Below are 15591 nucleotides of genomic sequence, written 5' to 3'. Positions count from 1 at the left end.
CTATGTTTTAGGCACTAGATATCCTGCTATTAGAAACTCATGTTTTTGTTTGTTTGTTTGTTTGACATGGAGTTTCACTCTTGTTGCCCAAGCTGGAGTGCAATGGTGCGATCTCAGCTCACTGCGACCTCCGCCTCCCGAGTTCAAGCGATTCTCCTGCCTCAGCCTCCCGAGTAGCTGGGATTACAGGCACCTGCCACCACTTCCAGCTAATTTTTGTATTTTTAGTAAAAACGGGGTTTCACCATGTTAGCCAGGCTGGTCTTGAACTCCGGACCTCAGGTGATCCACCCGCCTCGGCCTCCCAAAGTGCTGGAATTACAGGTGGTCATGTTTTTTATTTTTTGAGATGATGTTTCGCTCTTGTTGCCTAGGCTGGAGTGGAACGGCGCAATCTCGGCTAACTGCAACCTCCAACTCCCAGGTTCAGGCAATTCTCCTGTCTCAGCATCCCAAGTAGCTGGGATTACAGGTATGCACCACTGCATCCAACTAATTTTTTTGTATTTTTAGTGGAGACGGAGTTCCACCACATTGGTCAAACTGGTCTTGAACTCCTGACCTCAGGAGTCAGCCTGCCTCAGCCTCCCAATGTGCTGGGATTACAGGCATGAGCCACTGTGCCAGGCCAGAAACTCATGTTTTAAAGGCAAAATAATATGTAAACAGGCAAATGGTTGTGTATAGGAAGTGCAAGATTAGGGGAGGTGCTATAAGGTGATAGTAGCTCAGAAACCAGCATGTCGAATTTACACAGGGTGGGGCAGGAATGATGTCACAAGGTGAAATTTGAGTTTGCCAGGAAAAAAGAGAAAAGACATCCTACCTTCTACCATCTGTAATACCACTGCTGTTCTAGTTAAGAAATGTTTAAATGTTAGGGGTGAATAGAATGAGCAAGTAATAAACCTAATTAACTCCTGCTGTTAAAGTTAACAGAGTTTAAAAATTACTGACTTTTTTTAAAGTAAAAGATACACATATTGCACGTAAAGAAAATTTACATAAAATCTTTCTAAAATAATTCATCACACATGATGTGTTTTCTTTCTTTTTTTTTTTTTTTGAGAGTGTCACCCAGGCTGGAGTGCAGTGGCACAATCTCAGCTCACTGCAACCTCTGCCTCCCAGATTCAAGCAATTCTCCTGCCTCAGCCTCCCGAGTAGCTGGGATTATAAGCGCGTGCCACCACGCCCAGCTAATTTTTTGTATTTTTAGTAGAGACAGGGTTTCACTCTGTTAGCCAGGATGGTCTCGATCTCCTGACCTTGTGATCCGCCCACCACGGCCTCCCAAAGTGCTGGGATTACAGGCGTGAGCCACTGCACCTGGCGAATACATTGGAAGTGAACAGTTGAAGCTCTAGAAGTAGAGAAATCGACTTTAATAAATGTACAGGCCAATAAAAATAGCAGGAAAATTCGCTATCAGTGGTTGTCCTCTCAAAAACAAATCTGAGGTGGGATGATGATTTTAAATCTTGTTTATGGGAAGAATGAATTCCTTTAAAATAAAAAAATGGCGGCCGGGCGCGGTGGCTCAAGCCTGTAATCCCAGCACTTTGGGAGGCCGAGACGGGCGGATCATGAGGTCAGGAGATCGAGACCATCCTGGTTAACACGGTGAAACCCCGTCTCTACTAAAAAATACAAAAAAAACCTAGCTGGGCGAGGTGGCAGGCGCCTGTAGTCCCAGCTACTTGGGAGGCTGAGGCAGGAGAATGGCGTAAACCCGGCAGGCGGAGCTTGCAGTGAGCTGAGATCCGGCCATTGCACTCCAGCCTGGGTGACAGAGCGAGACTCCGCCTCAAAAAATAAATAAATAAATAAAAATAAAATAAAATAAAATAAAATAAAAAAATGGCATAAGAAGGTTTCAGGGGCTAGGCTTGCACTAAGATTCTAAAGAGAGACACCTGTTACAGTCTATATACTAGATTAAATGAGGTAAGAGAAAAAGTATTAATAACATATCTAAGGCTAGTAAAAGAGGCAATCAATGAAGAATAACAAAAGCATGAGGACAAAGAGAAGAAACACAGATTCACCTATCAGGCCTAACTAAAAAGTTGTAGGACTTATTTTCCTTTGGGGCCTATCAGACAATCTCATTGATTAGGAAAGCAATACATCACACATCTCTTACATTTGCTGATCTACACTATACATACCAAAAACAATAGTTTTTCCACACGTTAAAATTTGAGGCTGGCTTCCAAATTTCAGCCAGCAATGTTAAAAGACAAGACTCAAAACCACCAAATAAGTCAGCCCCAGTGCAAGGCAATCACTAGCATCGTAGAACAGCATCGCCCAGTACTAAGATGAACACTCACACCCACGACCTCCTCATCCTGCAGTTTTTCAGTCCCATGCCACTGTCTGCGTGACCTCTTTCCTACTCTGACTGTCCTCACACAGTCCAGAGGCCCTGTCCTCACTGTATCTGGCATAAATAATCAGCTGTTGGCTTCATGCTCAGCTGCATATGTTGTTCACCTCTGTCAGAGAGCACTGATAGCGTTGTAGCAAATTTACATTTTGCATGTCAACCAAAATTCGGTGACACACCAGAGAAGGGCTTTCAGGTAGTAAAATAGGCCTGAATATAGCAAACCACTTCGTTGATAAAGCAAAATGAAAAAAACAATAGAACTATGAACAGGAGATCTTGAGGCACAGGATATGGAAGAACAAGAGTAAGTTTTACAGGGCATTTGAAACAACGACCAGACTAGGAGGACTATACTGTAAGGAAAGAAGAATGTCACCATGGGGTGCGTATGCGACCAGGCTCAGCTCTATCATAAATTCTTTGCCTTCCCTCTAAGCCAGGCGGATGGCAAAGTTAGGGAAAGAAGCTAATTAACAAGGATGAACTGATTCCAAAACCCTCACCATTGTCTTACACCACAGGCATTTCCAATCCTGTAGACGGAGAACACTGCCACACGTTTTGTCGCAGACAGCACACTTGGCACTTACAGGCAGGTTGCCCTCGAGCCACTGGTGAGGCATCGCCACCTGTGGAGAAGGAAGAAAGGGCAGCCAGGTGAAGACTGGTGGACACCAACCTTACCCCAGGGAAGATTTTGAATCATTTCTCACTCTAGGGGATCAGTAGTATATTTCATGCATAGCATTCACTCATTTACCCCACATTTATTGAGCATCTACTATGAACGTTCAAGCAATATAAAAGTAAGGTAAAGGCTTGCCCCTCAGGGTTTAGCTGAGGCATGAAAAGGGATGACAATAAAGTGATTACTAAGTGTTACCAGAAATCCATATGCATGGTGCAATGGAGGCAAGGTTTTGAAAGCGGAGGTGTACTGTTGAGAGGCAACCCCAAAGTCTGAAGAGTAAACATCTCAGCTAAGCCTAGGCATCTCAGAGTCCATCAGAGGTCGACAACAACAGCCCAGCACAACGGCCACTTCTAAGCCATATTCACAACAGATTTCCTTCAAAATCTAAGAACTAAAGGAAGCTATGAAGGATTGAATTAAAAATAAAAACTCAGAATCAACCAAACCTTCTATTAAATCCTAATAATAAGCATTCCTACTTATCTTTCTCAGCTTCCACAAGAGCAGAACATAAAAGAGGAGTTACTGGGAAGAGAGCAGAGACAGAGCAGCAGCTTACGCCATCTTCATCTTCTATAATGTCCTTCCCAATGGAGGCCAGGGTAGTCCATTTACAGTTATTTGTTGCTCTCACTGCACATCTTTTGTGAGCCTTGAATTTACACACTAAAAAAAAAAAAAAAAAAAAAAAAAAAAGAGCAACTGCTTTTAAGTGGACAAGAACTTTTGGACCAATGATTAAAGGAAATCACAGCATAAAATTTTAAAAGGGAGGGAGGAAGTAGAAGAAAACAAATATATTTAAAAGATTAAATTATTCTGCAACAATAGTAATGGTATTCTAGAAAACAAATATGGCTATGTATTTATGAAGCACTTTTATCAAGCTCTAAGTAGATTGCTACTTAGAGGAACAGAAAAGAAAGAAATGCAAAAGAATTACTGCTGTAGAAGGCAGACAACACACACATAGGAGAGAGGGAGAGAGGGAAGCAAATAAAATTTGGTAGCAGGTCTGCTGGTGATATCCTATTTTTAAATGTAGGTGCTGATTATATGAATGTGTTCAATTTGTAAAAATTCATCAAGCTGTACATTTCTGGTATTTGTATTTTTCTATACATATAAAATACTGATTATAAGTCTGAAAATGTCAGTACGATAAAGTTGATCCAGAGGGGCTGTAAAGTGCAAGTATACCAATAAGACAGCCCGGCATCATGGAAAATAGGTTGGTGAGGGTCACAAACACGGCCCAATCTTTGGAAAGTATTATGTTAAGATGACCAAATGACAAATGTAGAAAGAAGGGATGATGAAGTGATGCTGTCACTACAGGATTCACTAAATCTCCCCAGCCATATTATCAAAAGGAACTTATAAGAGAGAAATTGGAGGAAATAACTAGGGGGAAAAAAGCAGCCCATATATGGAAAAACAAGTGAACTATAGGTTATCTGAAAAGTTAACCATACTCATGAAAATCGGAATTTGACTATTATTAAACACGTTTATCTCTCTAAGGAAATTATTCAAATATTAGTGGATACTGATATTAAGTCAGTTCCTGACTTCTAGCTAAAAAGTTAAAAGTAGAAATCATTTCAGTGCAAACATACTAAGGTAAGTGTTGCTAAATTTAAATGCAAGGTATCTCCTTTTCATGTGATTTTCTGGATTTCTAAGTCAATCATTAACAAATTTTGTATCACACACCATTCTCTTGAAACTGTCTTAATTTGATATAACATGAACACAAAAGTTTCAGGTAAAATAACTAAGATGTCTTTAGCCAAATGTTCAAAATGCTTCAGGTATCATGACTAATCTATGTACAAATGGATGGTTAAACTGAACTGGTTTATCCTTGAAAAGTATTAGTCTAGGCCAGGCACAGTGGCTCACGCCTGTAATCCCAGCACTCTGGGAGGCCGAGGTGGCGGATCACCTGAGGTCAGGAGTTTGAGACCAGCCTGGTCAAAAACGTGAAACCCCGTCTCTACTAAAAATTTAAACATTAGCCAGGTGTGATGGTGCATGCCTGCAATCCCAGTTACACGGGATTCTTATGAGACATAAGAATTGCTTGAGCCCAGGAGGTGGAGGTTGCAGTGAGCCGAGATCGTGCCACTGCACTCTGGCCTGGGAGACAGAGTAATACTCTGTCTCAAAAAATACCAATAATAACAATAATAATGATCATTCATACAAATTGGAAATGTTTTGCTTCCCTTCTCTTTTGTGTACTTTGAAAAATTCTTTTCCTTCCACCATTTTTGTTATAAATGAGTGTGTAACTCAAACACAGACTTCATATAGAAAATAATACTTCACTTGAGGCTGGGTGTGGTGGCTCACACCTGTAATCCCAGCACTTTGGGAGGCCGAGGCGGGTGGATCAGCTGAATTCCAGAGTTCAAGACAAGTCTGGCCAACATGATGAAACCCCAGTTCTACTAAAAATACAAAAATTAGCTGGGCATGGTGGTGTGCGCCTGTAGTCCCAGCTACCCGGGAGGCTGAGGCAGGAGAATAGCTTGAACCTGGGAGGTGGAGGTTGCAGTGAGCCGAGATCATGCCACTGCACTCCAGCCTGGTGACAGAGTGAGACTCCATCTCCAATAATAATAATAATTAATAATAATACTTCACTTGAATTTTGCTGCTGATGAATCCTAAGTGTGAAGACACAGCACCATCAGAAGGAAGCTTAGCTTGGTGAAAATTTTTACAATGACTTATTCTCTTTTGCTCTAACATAAGTGATTAAACTGATTGGTTAGCATCTCTAGGCCTTTTCATCTATTATGGTCTTTGTCAAAAGTGGAGTCCTAAAACTATCTGCAACATATTTCCCAGGGTGCTTTGTAAGTACAAATAAGTACTTGATATTCACAGTCAATATCTGGCTTCTAAGGGGAAAAGCAGGACATAAAAGAGAGTAATGGTATAATTTCAGAGCGTTTTGAAAATTTTGCCATTAAAAATCGAACAGCCCACTAAAAATAAAAAAATCACACTTTTATAATAATAAAGTGCTTCATGTAATGAGCCTTGAAAATTACCAAGTTGCTTAATATAATACTAATAATAAAACAAATCAGACTGTAATTATGGTAACTAAGAAATGAAAGTGATCAGCACACACCCGAATTTTGTTAGTTAACAAATTTCTCCAAACAAGTTATTCTGAAATAAAGCACCTTCCCCTGACCTGTAAAGTTATTGTTTAAAATGAGAGAACTTAAAAAATAGGCCAGGCCTGGTGGCTCATGCCTGTAATTCCAGCACTTTGGGAGGCCGAGGCGAGCAGATCACCTGAGGTCAGGAGTTTGAGACCATCCTGGCCAACATGGTGAAACCTCATCTCTACTAAAAATACAGGAATTAGCTGGGCGTGGTGGGAGCACAGCTGTAGTCCCAGCTATTTGGGAGGCCGAGGCATGAGAATCACTTGAACCTGGAAGGCAGAGTTTGCAGTGAGCTGAGATCGCGGCACTGCACTCCAGCCTGGCAACAGAGCAAGACTCCATCTCAAAAAACAAACAAAAAAAAATGCAGACGTAATAAGATTATGATTTTTTATTATAATATTCAGCATTTACTATACTAAATCTCTGTGAGTGTTAAAAATCAGTTAAGTGTCGTGGTTTAATCCCCGCATTTCGGAAGGCCAAGGTGGGAGGATAGCTTGAGCCCAGGAGTTTGAGACCAGCCTGGGCAAGATGGTGAAACCTAGTCTCTACAAGTAATAAATAAAAAAAATTAGCCAGGCATGGGTGGTGCATGCCTGTGGTGCCAGCTACTCGGAAGGCCAAGGTGGGAGAATTGCTTGGGCCTGGGCAATTAAGGCTGCAATGAGCCGTGATTGTGCCACTGCACTCCAGCCTGAGCAACAAAATGAGTCCCCCCATTGCAAAAAAAAAATCATTTAAGATCAAAATTCGTAAGTACCCATGATAACATATTTTGATGCTGTTGATTTTTTTTAAATTATCATTTATCTTTTTTGGTTATTGTTTAAATAACTGTTAAGGACAATTATGCCCTGAAATTACAATTAATATTCTTAATTGACTTAGGGGATTATTAATAAATTCGATTTTTCTGTCTGCTATTTTTCATTCATATAATATTTTATATATGCAAAGCTTTAAAATAATAACTTTAGTTATTCAATATACATCTAGGAAACAAATCAGTGTGGCTTCATTTTATTGTGGAAATGAGGGTAGAAAGGCTAGTAAATGTAGTGAAGGCTTCATAGATTGGAAGCTGAATTCTATGCTCATACAAAGTTATTCATATTCACCGTGGAACACATCATAATATTTGCATCTCTTACAATATTTAAAGCCTCTTGTATCTAATGTTTTCAGTTTTATCAAGCAAGCTGCTTATTCAGATTTTAGGGGGTTTTCAAAAGTGTAAGTATGACTTTGATTATGATGAAAATATCCAGAACAACCATATTCTCATAAAATATAAAAAGGCAACTTTTTTATATTTATTAAACCCTTGAGATTTTTAAAGTCTTCTGCTATGGTTCTGAAAATACTAACAGGCAAGATACTGCAGATTTAAAAATTTTTACCAACAAAGGAAATGAATACTAATATATAATTTTCATTAAAAAATGGTTTAATCTGATAATTGAGACTTTTTAAAAAGTCTTGAAAATTACATTATCTATAGAAGAATATAACAAATTTATTTGTTTTGTTTCGGTTTTTTGGAGATGGAGCTTCACTCTTGTTGCCCAGACTGGAGTGCAATGGCCCGATCTCCACTCACCGCAACCTCCAACTCCCGGGTTCAAGCAATTCTCCTGCCTCAGTCTCCCACGTAGCTGGGATTACAGGCATGTGCCACCACGCCTGGCTAATTTTGTATTTTTAGTAGACACGGGGTTTCTCCACGTTGGTCAGGCTGGTCTCGAACTCCCAACCCCAGGTGATCCACCTGCCTCGACCTCCCAAAGTGCTGCTATTACAGGCGTGAGCCACCGCACCCAGCCGAATATAACAAATATAAAGACTTTTAAGTTTCTTATTCTCACCAAATAATGTAATTTTCATTTTTCTTTTAAAATGCTTAGAAAAAAATTCAGTCATTCCACTACTGACTCAATTTTTAAATACATATATTTAATAATGTATAACCCTCAAACCAGAAGGGTACCACAGACTGTCTCAGATGTGGTGTCTTGTTAGCATTTTTGGAATAAAGATTTTAGTAAAATCTTTAAAATAATACCATATAATATTACAGACCTGGTAGGAGTCATTCGGCTCTATGTGAACCCTTTTAGATTACTAAAGTCATCACAAAGGCCAATCAGATCTCTTTTGCAATCATTCTTTAAGTCTAAAAAGAAAGCTTTAATGCCTTCTCCAAATTTTCTCCTTCATGAATTTTAATGCCTCAAGCCCATGATGCAAATTTGGAATAAGTTTCTTACAAAACAGTTACAAACTTCTTGCAATTTATTGAACTAGAAAAGTAGTTTTATTGCATATATTCTCTCATTTAGTTTTTATAGTGATTCTGTGAGGCATAAATGACTATTATCCGCATCTTATCGATGAGGAGAGGAAAGTCTAAGTCAGTTAAACAATTTCTCCTGCTTATAGTTTGTAATGGTGGAAGTGGAAGATAGTTTGACTGAAGAGCTCTATTCTTGGTTCGTTTTTTTTTTTTTTGAGATGGAGTCTCGCTTTGTCGCCCAGGCTGGAGTGCAGTGGCACCATCTCGGCTCACTGCAAGCTCCGCCTCCTGGGTTCACGCCATTCTCCTGCCTCAGCCTCCAAGTAGCTGGGACTACAGGCACGCACCACTATGCCCGGCTAATTTTTTGTATTTTTAGTAGAGACAGGGTTTCACTGTGTTAGCCAGGATGGTCTCGATCTCCTGACCTCATGATCCGCCTGCCTCGGCCTCCCAAAGTGCTGGGATTACAGGCTTGAGCCACCGTGCCCGGCAAGAGCTCTATTCTTAACCACTATGCTGTATCATATTAAATATTTGAAACAATGACATATCACAGATTTTATAGTTTAAAATCAATTAAGGCTGTGACTCTATTACTACTTTATTACTTAATTATAAATAAGTGATATTCCAAATTACTTAAGAAACTTTTGGATTAGAGAAAAAACGCTGGTATTATTATTACCATATATAGTTCAAAAAGTAGTACACAGCAGTGTAATCACTGAAGTATGAAATAAAATAACTCTGAAGAAGTTATGAGTTTTCTGTTGGCAATTATTAATGTATTTGCTTTTGGTGGTCACTGCTCTTACATTAAAAATAACTCACAAATCTGCTCATGCCTCTAATCCAGCACTTTGGGAGGCCAATGCGGGAGGATTGCTTGAGCCCGGGAGTTTGAGACCAGCCTGGGCAACACAGTGAGACCCCCATCTCTAGAAACTTAAAAAAAAAAAAAGATTAGCCAGGTGTGGTGGTGCTTGACTGTAGTCCCAGCTACTAGGGAGACTGAGGTAGGAGGATCGTTTGAGCCCAGGAGGCTGAGGCTGCACAGAGACTTGATCATGTCACTGCATTCCAGGCTGGGTGACAGGGTGAGACCCTTTCTCAAAACAAAACAAAATAACAACAGCATAGGCCTTATTGTTAGAAAATTTTAAGGAAATTAAAAAGGATGATACCTATGTAGATTAAACAAATGAAATGAAAGAAAACAATATTTAAAACAGTCCAATATAATTAACAATCAGAAATTCTGCCAAAGAGTATATACTGTCCTCACAAAAAGTTTTGCTCTCCATAATCAACCAGAATAAAGAATACCAGAATGATTACACAAGGTCCAAAGATTTTTTTTTTTTTTTTAGACAGTAGTTCCTAGTTTCTTGGGGCTGAAATGCTGTATTTTGATTTATGTTTCCTTTAAATGACTATGTTATTTTTTTCCTGAGCAAAAATATTTCTCAAGCTAGTCCTAGGTGTGGAAAGCCCAATTTAAAGCTACAGTGAAACCAGCAGTGGCATGTCTACAGTGTGGTCACTGTCTGGAGAAAACACATGCTAGGTGCTACAGTACCTTCGCAGGACAGGCCATGGGAGGTGACTCCGGAAAGACTCTCTCTGCACACGTTACAGAAGGTGGGCCGGGCGTGGGAGCAGGCGTACCAGTTGTGCATCCCTGAGAAATGTTCCACATTAAACTGGGCCACCTAGAACAGAGATGTGAGGACAGATGTGCCAAGCCAGCGAACAAGGCTACAGATGCTGAACTCTTTGGAATGCATATAGTTATGGTCAAATTTTCAAATCCGTCATTTTTAAAACCAAAGCCCTTTGCTTTAAGCTAAGAATTTCAAAATCTGGTTTAAACAAGTTGCTGAAGGAGTGTACACATACTTACGTTTGCACAGTAGAGCTCTAACCCTTTGGTTAACATTTATTTCCTAAGAACACGAGACGGAAGAAAAGATGCTATTTTACCTCGTAGGGTTCTCTGGTCTGTACAGACTTCAGCGAGCTGATCCAATCCTCCATCTCCTTTCTGTTCTCAGCACACAGCATTAGCCTTCTGAATGGAGTGATGATCTGAAAGGGATAATTCAATCTAATGATTGTTAACACCCAAAGAGAAAGATTGTTGCAAAACCTGACACCTTCTGAGGTAATTCCATTTCTAACCTGAGTCTTTATTTCTTATGTTTTTGTCCTCTGTATGATAAAAATAATGTGGTCTAGGAAAGAAAAAGCCTAAGGAGTTTTTCTATCTTTGACCCTTTTGCTACTTACTTGGGCTCTTTAGCCTTTTTTTCTAAGGCTATAAACCCAAAGACACAATGCATTCTTATTCCACGAAATATATCTTGCAAACTGATTTTAAATATACTTCAAAATAATTCATAGTAAGCTTAGAAGGAATACATAGTTTTCAATATGGAAAATATTTTTAAATTAAAAATCAAAGAAATGTAATATTAAATGATTTCTTAATTATTTTAGTTTTCAATATGGAAAATATTTCTAAATTAAAAATCAAAGGAATGCAATATTAAATGATTTCTTAATTTTTTTTTTTTTTTTTTTTTAGTAGAGGCAGGGTTTCACCATGTTGGCCAGGATGGTCTGGATCTCTTGACTTCATGATCTGCCCACCTCGGCCTCCCAAAGTGCTGGGATTACAGCTGTGAGCCACTGTGCCCGGCCACCTAATTGATTTATTATGGTATCAACAATATTCTGTTAATATTTAAATAATATTGAGTTTACATATCACTGCTACTGTCTATTTTAATGATTTATGAAGATTCTTCCTCCATTGTGTAGAACTCCACTGTACTAGTATTTAGTGAGAGCAGGGACAAAGAATTAACATAAACATCCTTTTGTTGGCTTTAGGGAAGAAAAGAATTGCGAGTTTTATCTTTTTTCATGTCATTAAAAAGGCAACTTAATTACATTAAGGACCTTAAAGCAAGTGGAATGAAAACTTCACACTGTCATAGGATCAAAGTGCTTCAAAGTAAGATTCTGAAATGACTTGAAAGAAGCCCCTATTTATTTGTAAATACAATATTCTGGCTATAATCTTGAAGTTACTAAATCCTACACATTTACTGTCAAGAAAAGATCATTTATTTACTTGCAGAACAAGAGAAAAATGTTGCATTCCTACCTGGAAACTATTTCCAAAGAATAAAGCACATATCTGTTTATATAGCAAATAAGAATTTTTCTCAAGTTAAAAGCCTCTTGATCAAGTGATAAGTCTAAACGTTACATTGGATTATTGAGCAGATTTCACAAGTAATGAAAGAGCAATAATCTTCTAAAACAAACAAAAAGAAAAAATGAATCCTTCCCAAAAGGAGTAAACTAGTAAGCCTAAATCATTACTATTCATATCTTGGAAAATAAGTCCATTATTCAAAACAACAGAGAGATCAACCCAGTCTTAGCTACTCACAAGTCATTGCCGCCTCTCATTTGTCATGGGTTCAGGCTACAGAGTCCTTCCTTAAACCCAGAAGCTTTAAATACATCTAACAGGCACTCACCCTTAAATACAGCCAGCCAAAAGTCACATGGAAGAGGAGCACCAATCAGTCAGCTCTGGATATTTGTTAATTGCATATGAAATTGAAGAGAACCTCACTTTTGCATTTTCTTGTTTTCCACGACCCTCTTTGGATAAAGCTTATTAACAGTTGGTCACTTCTCTTCCTGAATAAATAGTTAATGCAAAGAACAATGCCTCTCATTACTTAAGAGCCAAATGGATGCTTTATTGCTTCAAAATGTTTTTCTAGGACAGCTCATGAGATGCAGCAGAGAGGTACCATTAAATCATAATACACTCCTGGCTCTAATGACTGGCACAGCATTTCAGAGTCTCCAAGTTTCATTGGACTCACTGATGTTTTCTGAATAAATATTGTCTCTAGCATTTACTGTATTTATTTTTTGCTACCTTATATGATGTAACTCTAAGGATTCCCTCTCCTTCCCTTATATGAGATAAAGTATCATGAGACAAGCATTATTCAGACAAATAAAGCAGGCTTGCTATTTTGTTCTTTAACTTTGTTCTTTGCTGAATTCTAAGTAAAGCATGATGACTAATGGTTTTAACTGTCTTTGGTGCCTTTACATTAAATGTCTTGTAAAGTCACTGCAAATTCAAGAAAAAGGGGAGAAAGAAGGATAAAGAATAGCTTCTAATTTTTCTTTGCATATTTGGAATTACACAAATGCCTCAATTCTAAATGATTTCAGCAATATAAATCATGTGTGCTTGTATACTAATAAAGTAAAATGTACACATTTGCAATTTCTCCTTTTCAATAAAAACCTGTTTTAAAGTGAACAGTAATAAGCAAGGAAAGATCATAACACATTTAATACAGTTAAGTTTTCCAGAGGCAAAAAAAATTGGAAAGTTATTTTGATTTATAGCCCTTGTGATTAAGAAATCTACTGATTATAAAATGACATTATAAGAAATCAGTATGAAAAAGAAATCATACTGGCTTTGTGGCCACAGTGCCACAAATACCTCAGCGAGCAGCCCAGAGTTGTCTGGGCTTACTAGACGAGCCTGGCTTACCAACAAACCCGTTAATGCCTCCCAGATGGACTTTTTCCTTCCTGGGGTAATCCCTCGGCAGTCCTTCAATGCTCTAGTCCCCTCCCACCTTTTATTTAAATTCTTCCTCATCCCAGACCTTCCTAGGAAAGGATGGGACAGATGCAGCTGTTGACCGACAGGCTCTGGTTATCCCTAGCTGAAATGCATTACACTGCAGCAGCTTCTCATCGAAATCTTTATTAGGAAGATACCCGGGGAGGAGCAAACTCCAAAATGTATTATTATGTCCTTATTTTGAGAATAAGATGTCCTACAAGTGAGTAGGATAGGGGAGATGGAAGGATAGAACGCAATCCCTCCACCATACTTGGGGGGGGGGTTATTCACCAGCAAAAACCAGGCCTGTTGGGGAGGACAGGCCCAGGACGTTTCTGGAACTAGAAGACGTTTTACTTTTCCTGGAAGAGCTGAAGCTCACCTATCCTAAAATGTCTCCGAGTCCTTGTGCTTACCTCAACCCCACTCTAACTGCCTCTCCTACCACCATCATATTTACCAATCATTTTTTTCAGACATATCTGAACTTACTTCAGTAATTTTTTCAAACTATAACCACCAGTCCCACATCAGATTCTGGGGTACACCTGCCTGTCTGTTCATCCATTCAAGCATTTATTGAGCATGTACTGCCTGCCAGGGCCAGGGATAAAAACCACGTGGGATTTGCTTTAAAGAGGGTACAAGGAAGACAAGAAGTAAACCAAGGATTACCTTGCCTGAAAAAGTACTAGAGAAGATGGGGTCCAAAGGACAGACATCTAAATCAGTTTCGTAAGTGCTAACTCAAATAATATATGAACTTTCCATTAATAGAAATATTGCCCTACCTTGGGAGTTACTGACCTGTAAGGATTGAGCCAACGACACTATTATGTAAGAGTCAAAAATTTCTCAGTCTGACAATGCATATAAATGCATAAAACAGACAAAAAAAATTTGGCATTAAATATAAAAATCTATAGAAGAGTAACATTGCAGTTAAGATGTCAAATATATAAAGGTGTGCAAGCTAAAAAAAAAAAAAAAAACCCCATACATAGATACTGCATACTAAAACCCATACTATAAATACTGCACTGCTATCTTTCAGTGAAGGAATGACAGATAATTTTAATCATAATTTTTTTTGTCTGTGGTTTTGTTTTGTTTTTTGAGATAGGGTCTTGCTCTGCCCAGGCTGGAGTATAGTGGCTCGATCACACCTCATTGCAGCCGCAACCTCCTGTGCTCAAGCGATACTCCCACCTCAGTCTCCTGAGTAGCTGGGACCACAGGTATGTGCCACCACACCCAGCTAATTTATTTTTAGTTTTGTAGTGACAAGGTCTCCCTATGTTGCCCAGGCTGTCTCAAACTCCTGGCTTAAAGCCATCCTCTAGCCTCAGCCTCCGAAAGTGCTGGGATCAACAGGTGTAAGCCACCAAGCCCAGCCTTTCTGTAGTGTCTAAATCAAATACGCACTACTTCTGTAATAAAAACGTTACTTAAATTTTTACTAACAGAAAGATGAGCATTTAGAATTCAAAAATTTGCATTGTTCCAAAATAGGAACATATGGAGTTTTAAAAAATTCTCCAGGTCTGTGCTACACTCCATGAACACAGAACATCTGAGGGTGAGACCCCAGTATTTTGGGGGGTTGGGTGCAGTGGTTCATGCCTGTAATCACAGCACTCTGGGAGATTAAGGCAGGCAGATCACTTGAGATGAGGACTTTGAGGCCCAGTATTTTTTTGGAAACTCTCAGGTAATTTCCAAAGTGTGGCCAAGTTTGAGACCTAGTGTCTAAAGATATTTTATTGTTCCCCCCAACAATGTTATAACTTAATGAAAGAAGTTTCTAAAGAGAAGTGAATTAGAGGGAGCTGTTAATTCTCAGTTGGAAATCACTAATATAAAAGCATAATCTAACTCTGTCTCTAAACTTTGGAGTCAGGCTGGGTGCGGTGGCTCACCCCTGTAATCCCAGCACTTTGGGAGGCTGAGGTGGGCGGATCGTCTGAAGTCAGGAGTTCAAGACCAGCCTGGCCAATATAACGAAACCACACCTCAACTAAAATATATATATATATATGCGCCAGGTATGGTAGCATACACCTGTAGTCCCTGCTACTCAGGAAGCTAAGGCAGGAGAATCACTTGAACCTGGGAGGCAAAGGTTGCAGTGAGCTGAGATTGTGCCACTGCACTCCAGCCTGGGTAACAGAGCGAGACTATCTCAACAACAACAACAACAACAAAAAAAACCAAAAAACTTTGGAGTCACACTGACCCACCCTGAATCCCAGCAACATCTCTTCTTACCTGTCTGGCTGTGGACACATTTCCTGAGCTCCCTAACCATGTCTATCCTCTGCTAAGAAGGGA

At 39.2% G+C, this 15591-nt stretch overlaps 1 protein-coding gene across 7 annotated transcripts in view; it reads right to left on the bottom strand.

Annotated features, from left to right (window-relative positions):
- DGKH (diacylglycerol kinase eta) overlaps window positions 1–15591 on the bottom strand; it is a 217283-nt gene that overhangs the window by 79105 nt on the left and 122587 nt on the right. For 6 of the 7 annotated variants that reach the window (XR_003116502.1, XM_025364521.1, XM_025364523.1 and 3 more), the window contains 4 exons: window positions 10563–10667; window positions 10159–10291; window positions 3649–3755; window positions 2899–3024 (listed from right to left, as the gene is read on the bottom strand). Coding sequence is in view for 6 of the 7 variants with exons in the window: in XM_025364521.1 (XP_025220306.1) it covers window positions 2899–3024; window positions 3649–3755; window positions 10159–10291; window positions 10563–10667 (471 nt within the window). In the remaining variant the exon portion in view is untranslated. The remainder of the gene's footprint in view (window positions 1–2898; window positions 3025–3648; window positions 3756–10158; window positions 10292–10562; window positions 10668–15591) is intronic. The other variant, XM_025364526.1, reaches the window with a different exon arrangement.

The sequence above is a fragment of the Theropithecus gelada genome, chromosome 17 (assembly GCF_003255815.1).
Source record: "Theropithecus gelada isolate Dixy chromosome 17, Tgel_1.0, whole genome shotgun sequence".
Classification (NCBI taxonomy): Eukaryota; Metazoa; Chordata; class Mammalia; order Primates; family Cercopithecidae; genus Theropithecus; species Theropithecus gelada.
Note: the sequence above shows the minus strand (reverse complement) of the source record. Positions and strands in the feature narration are given on the sequence as shown.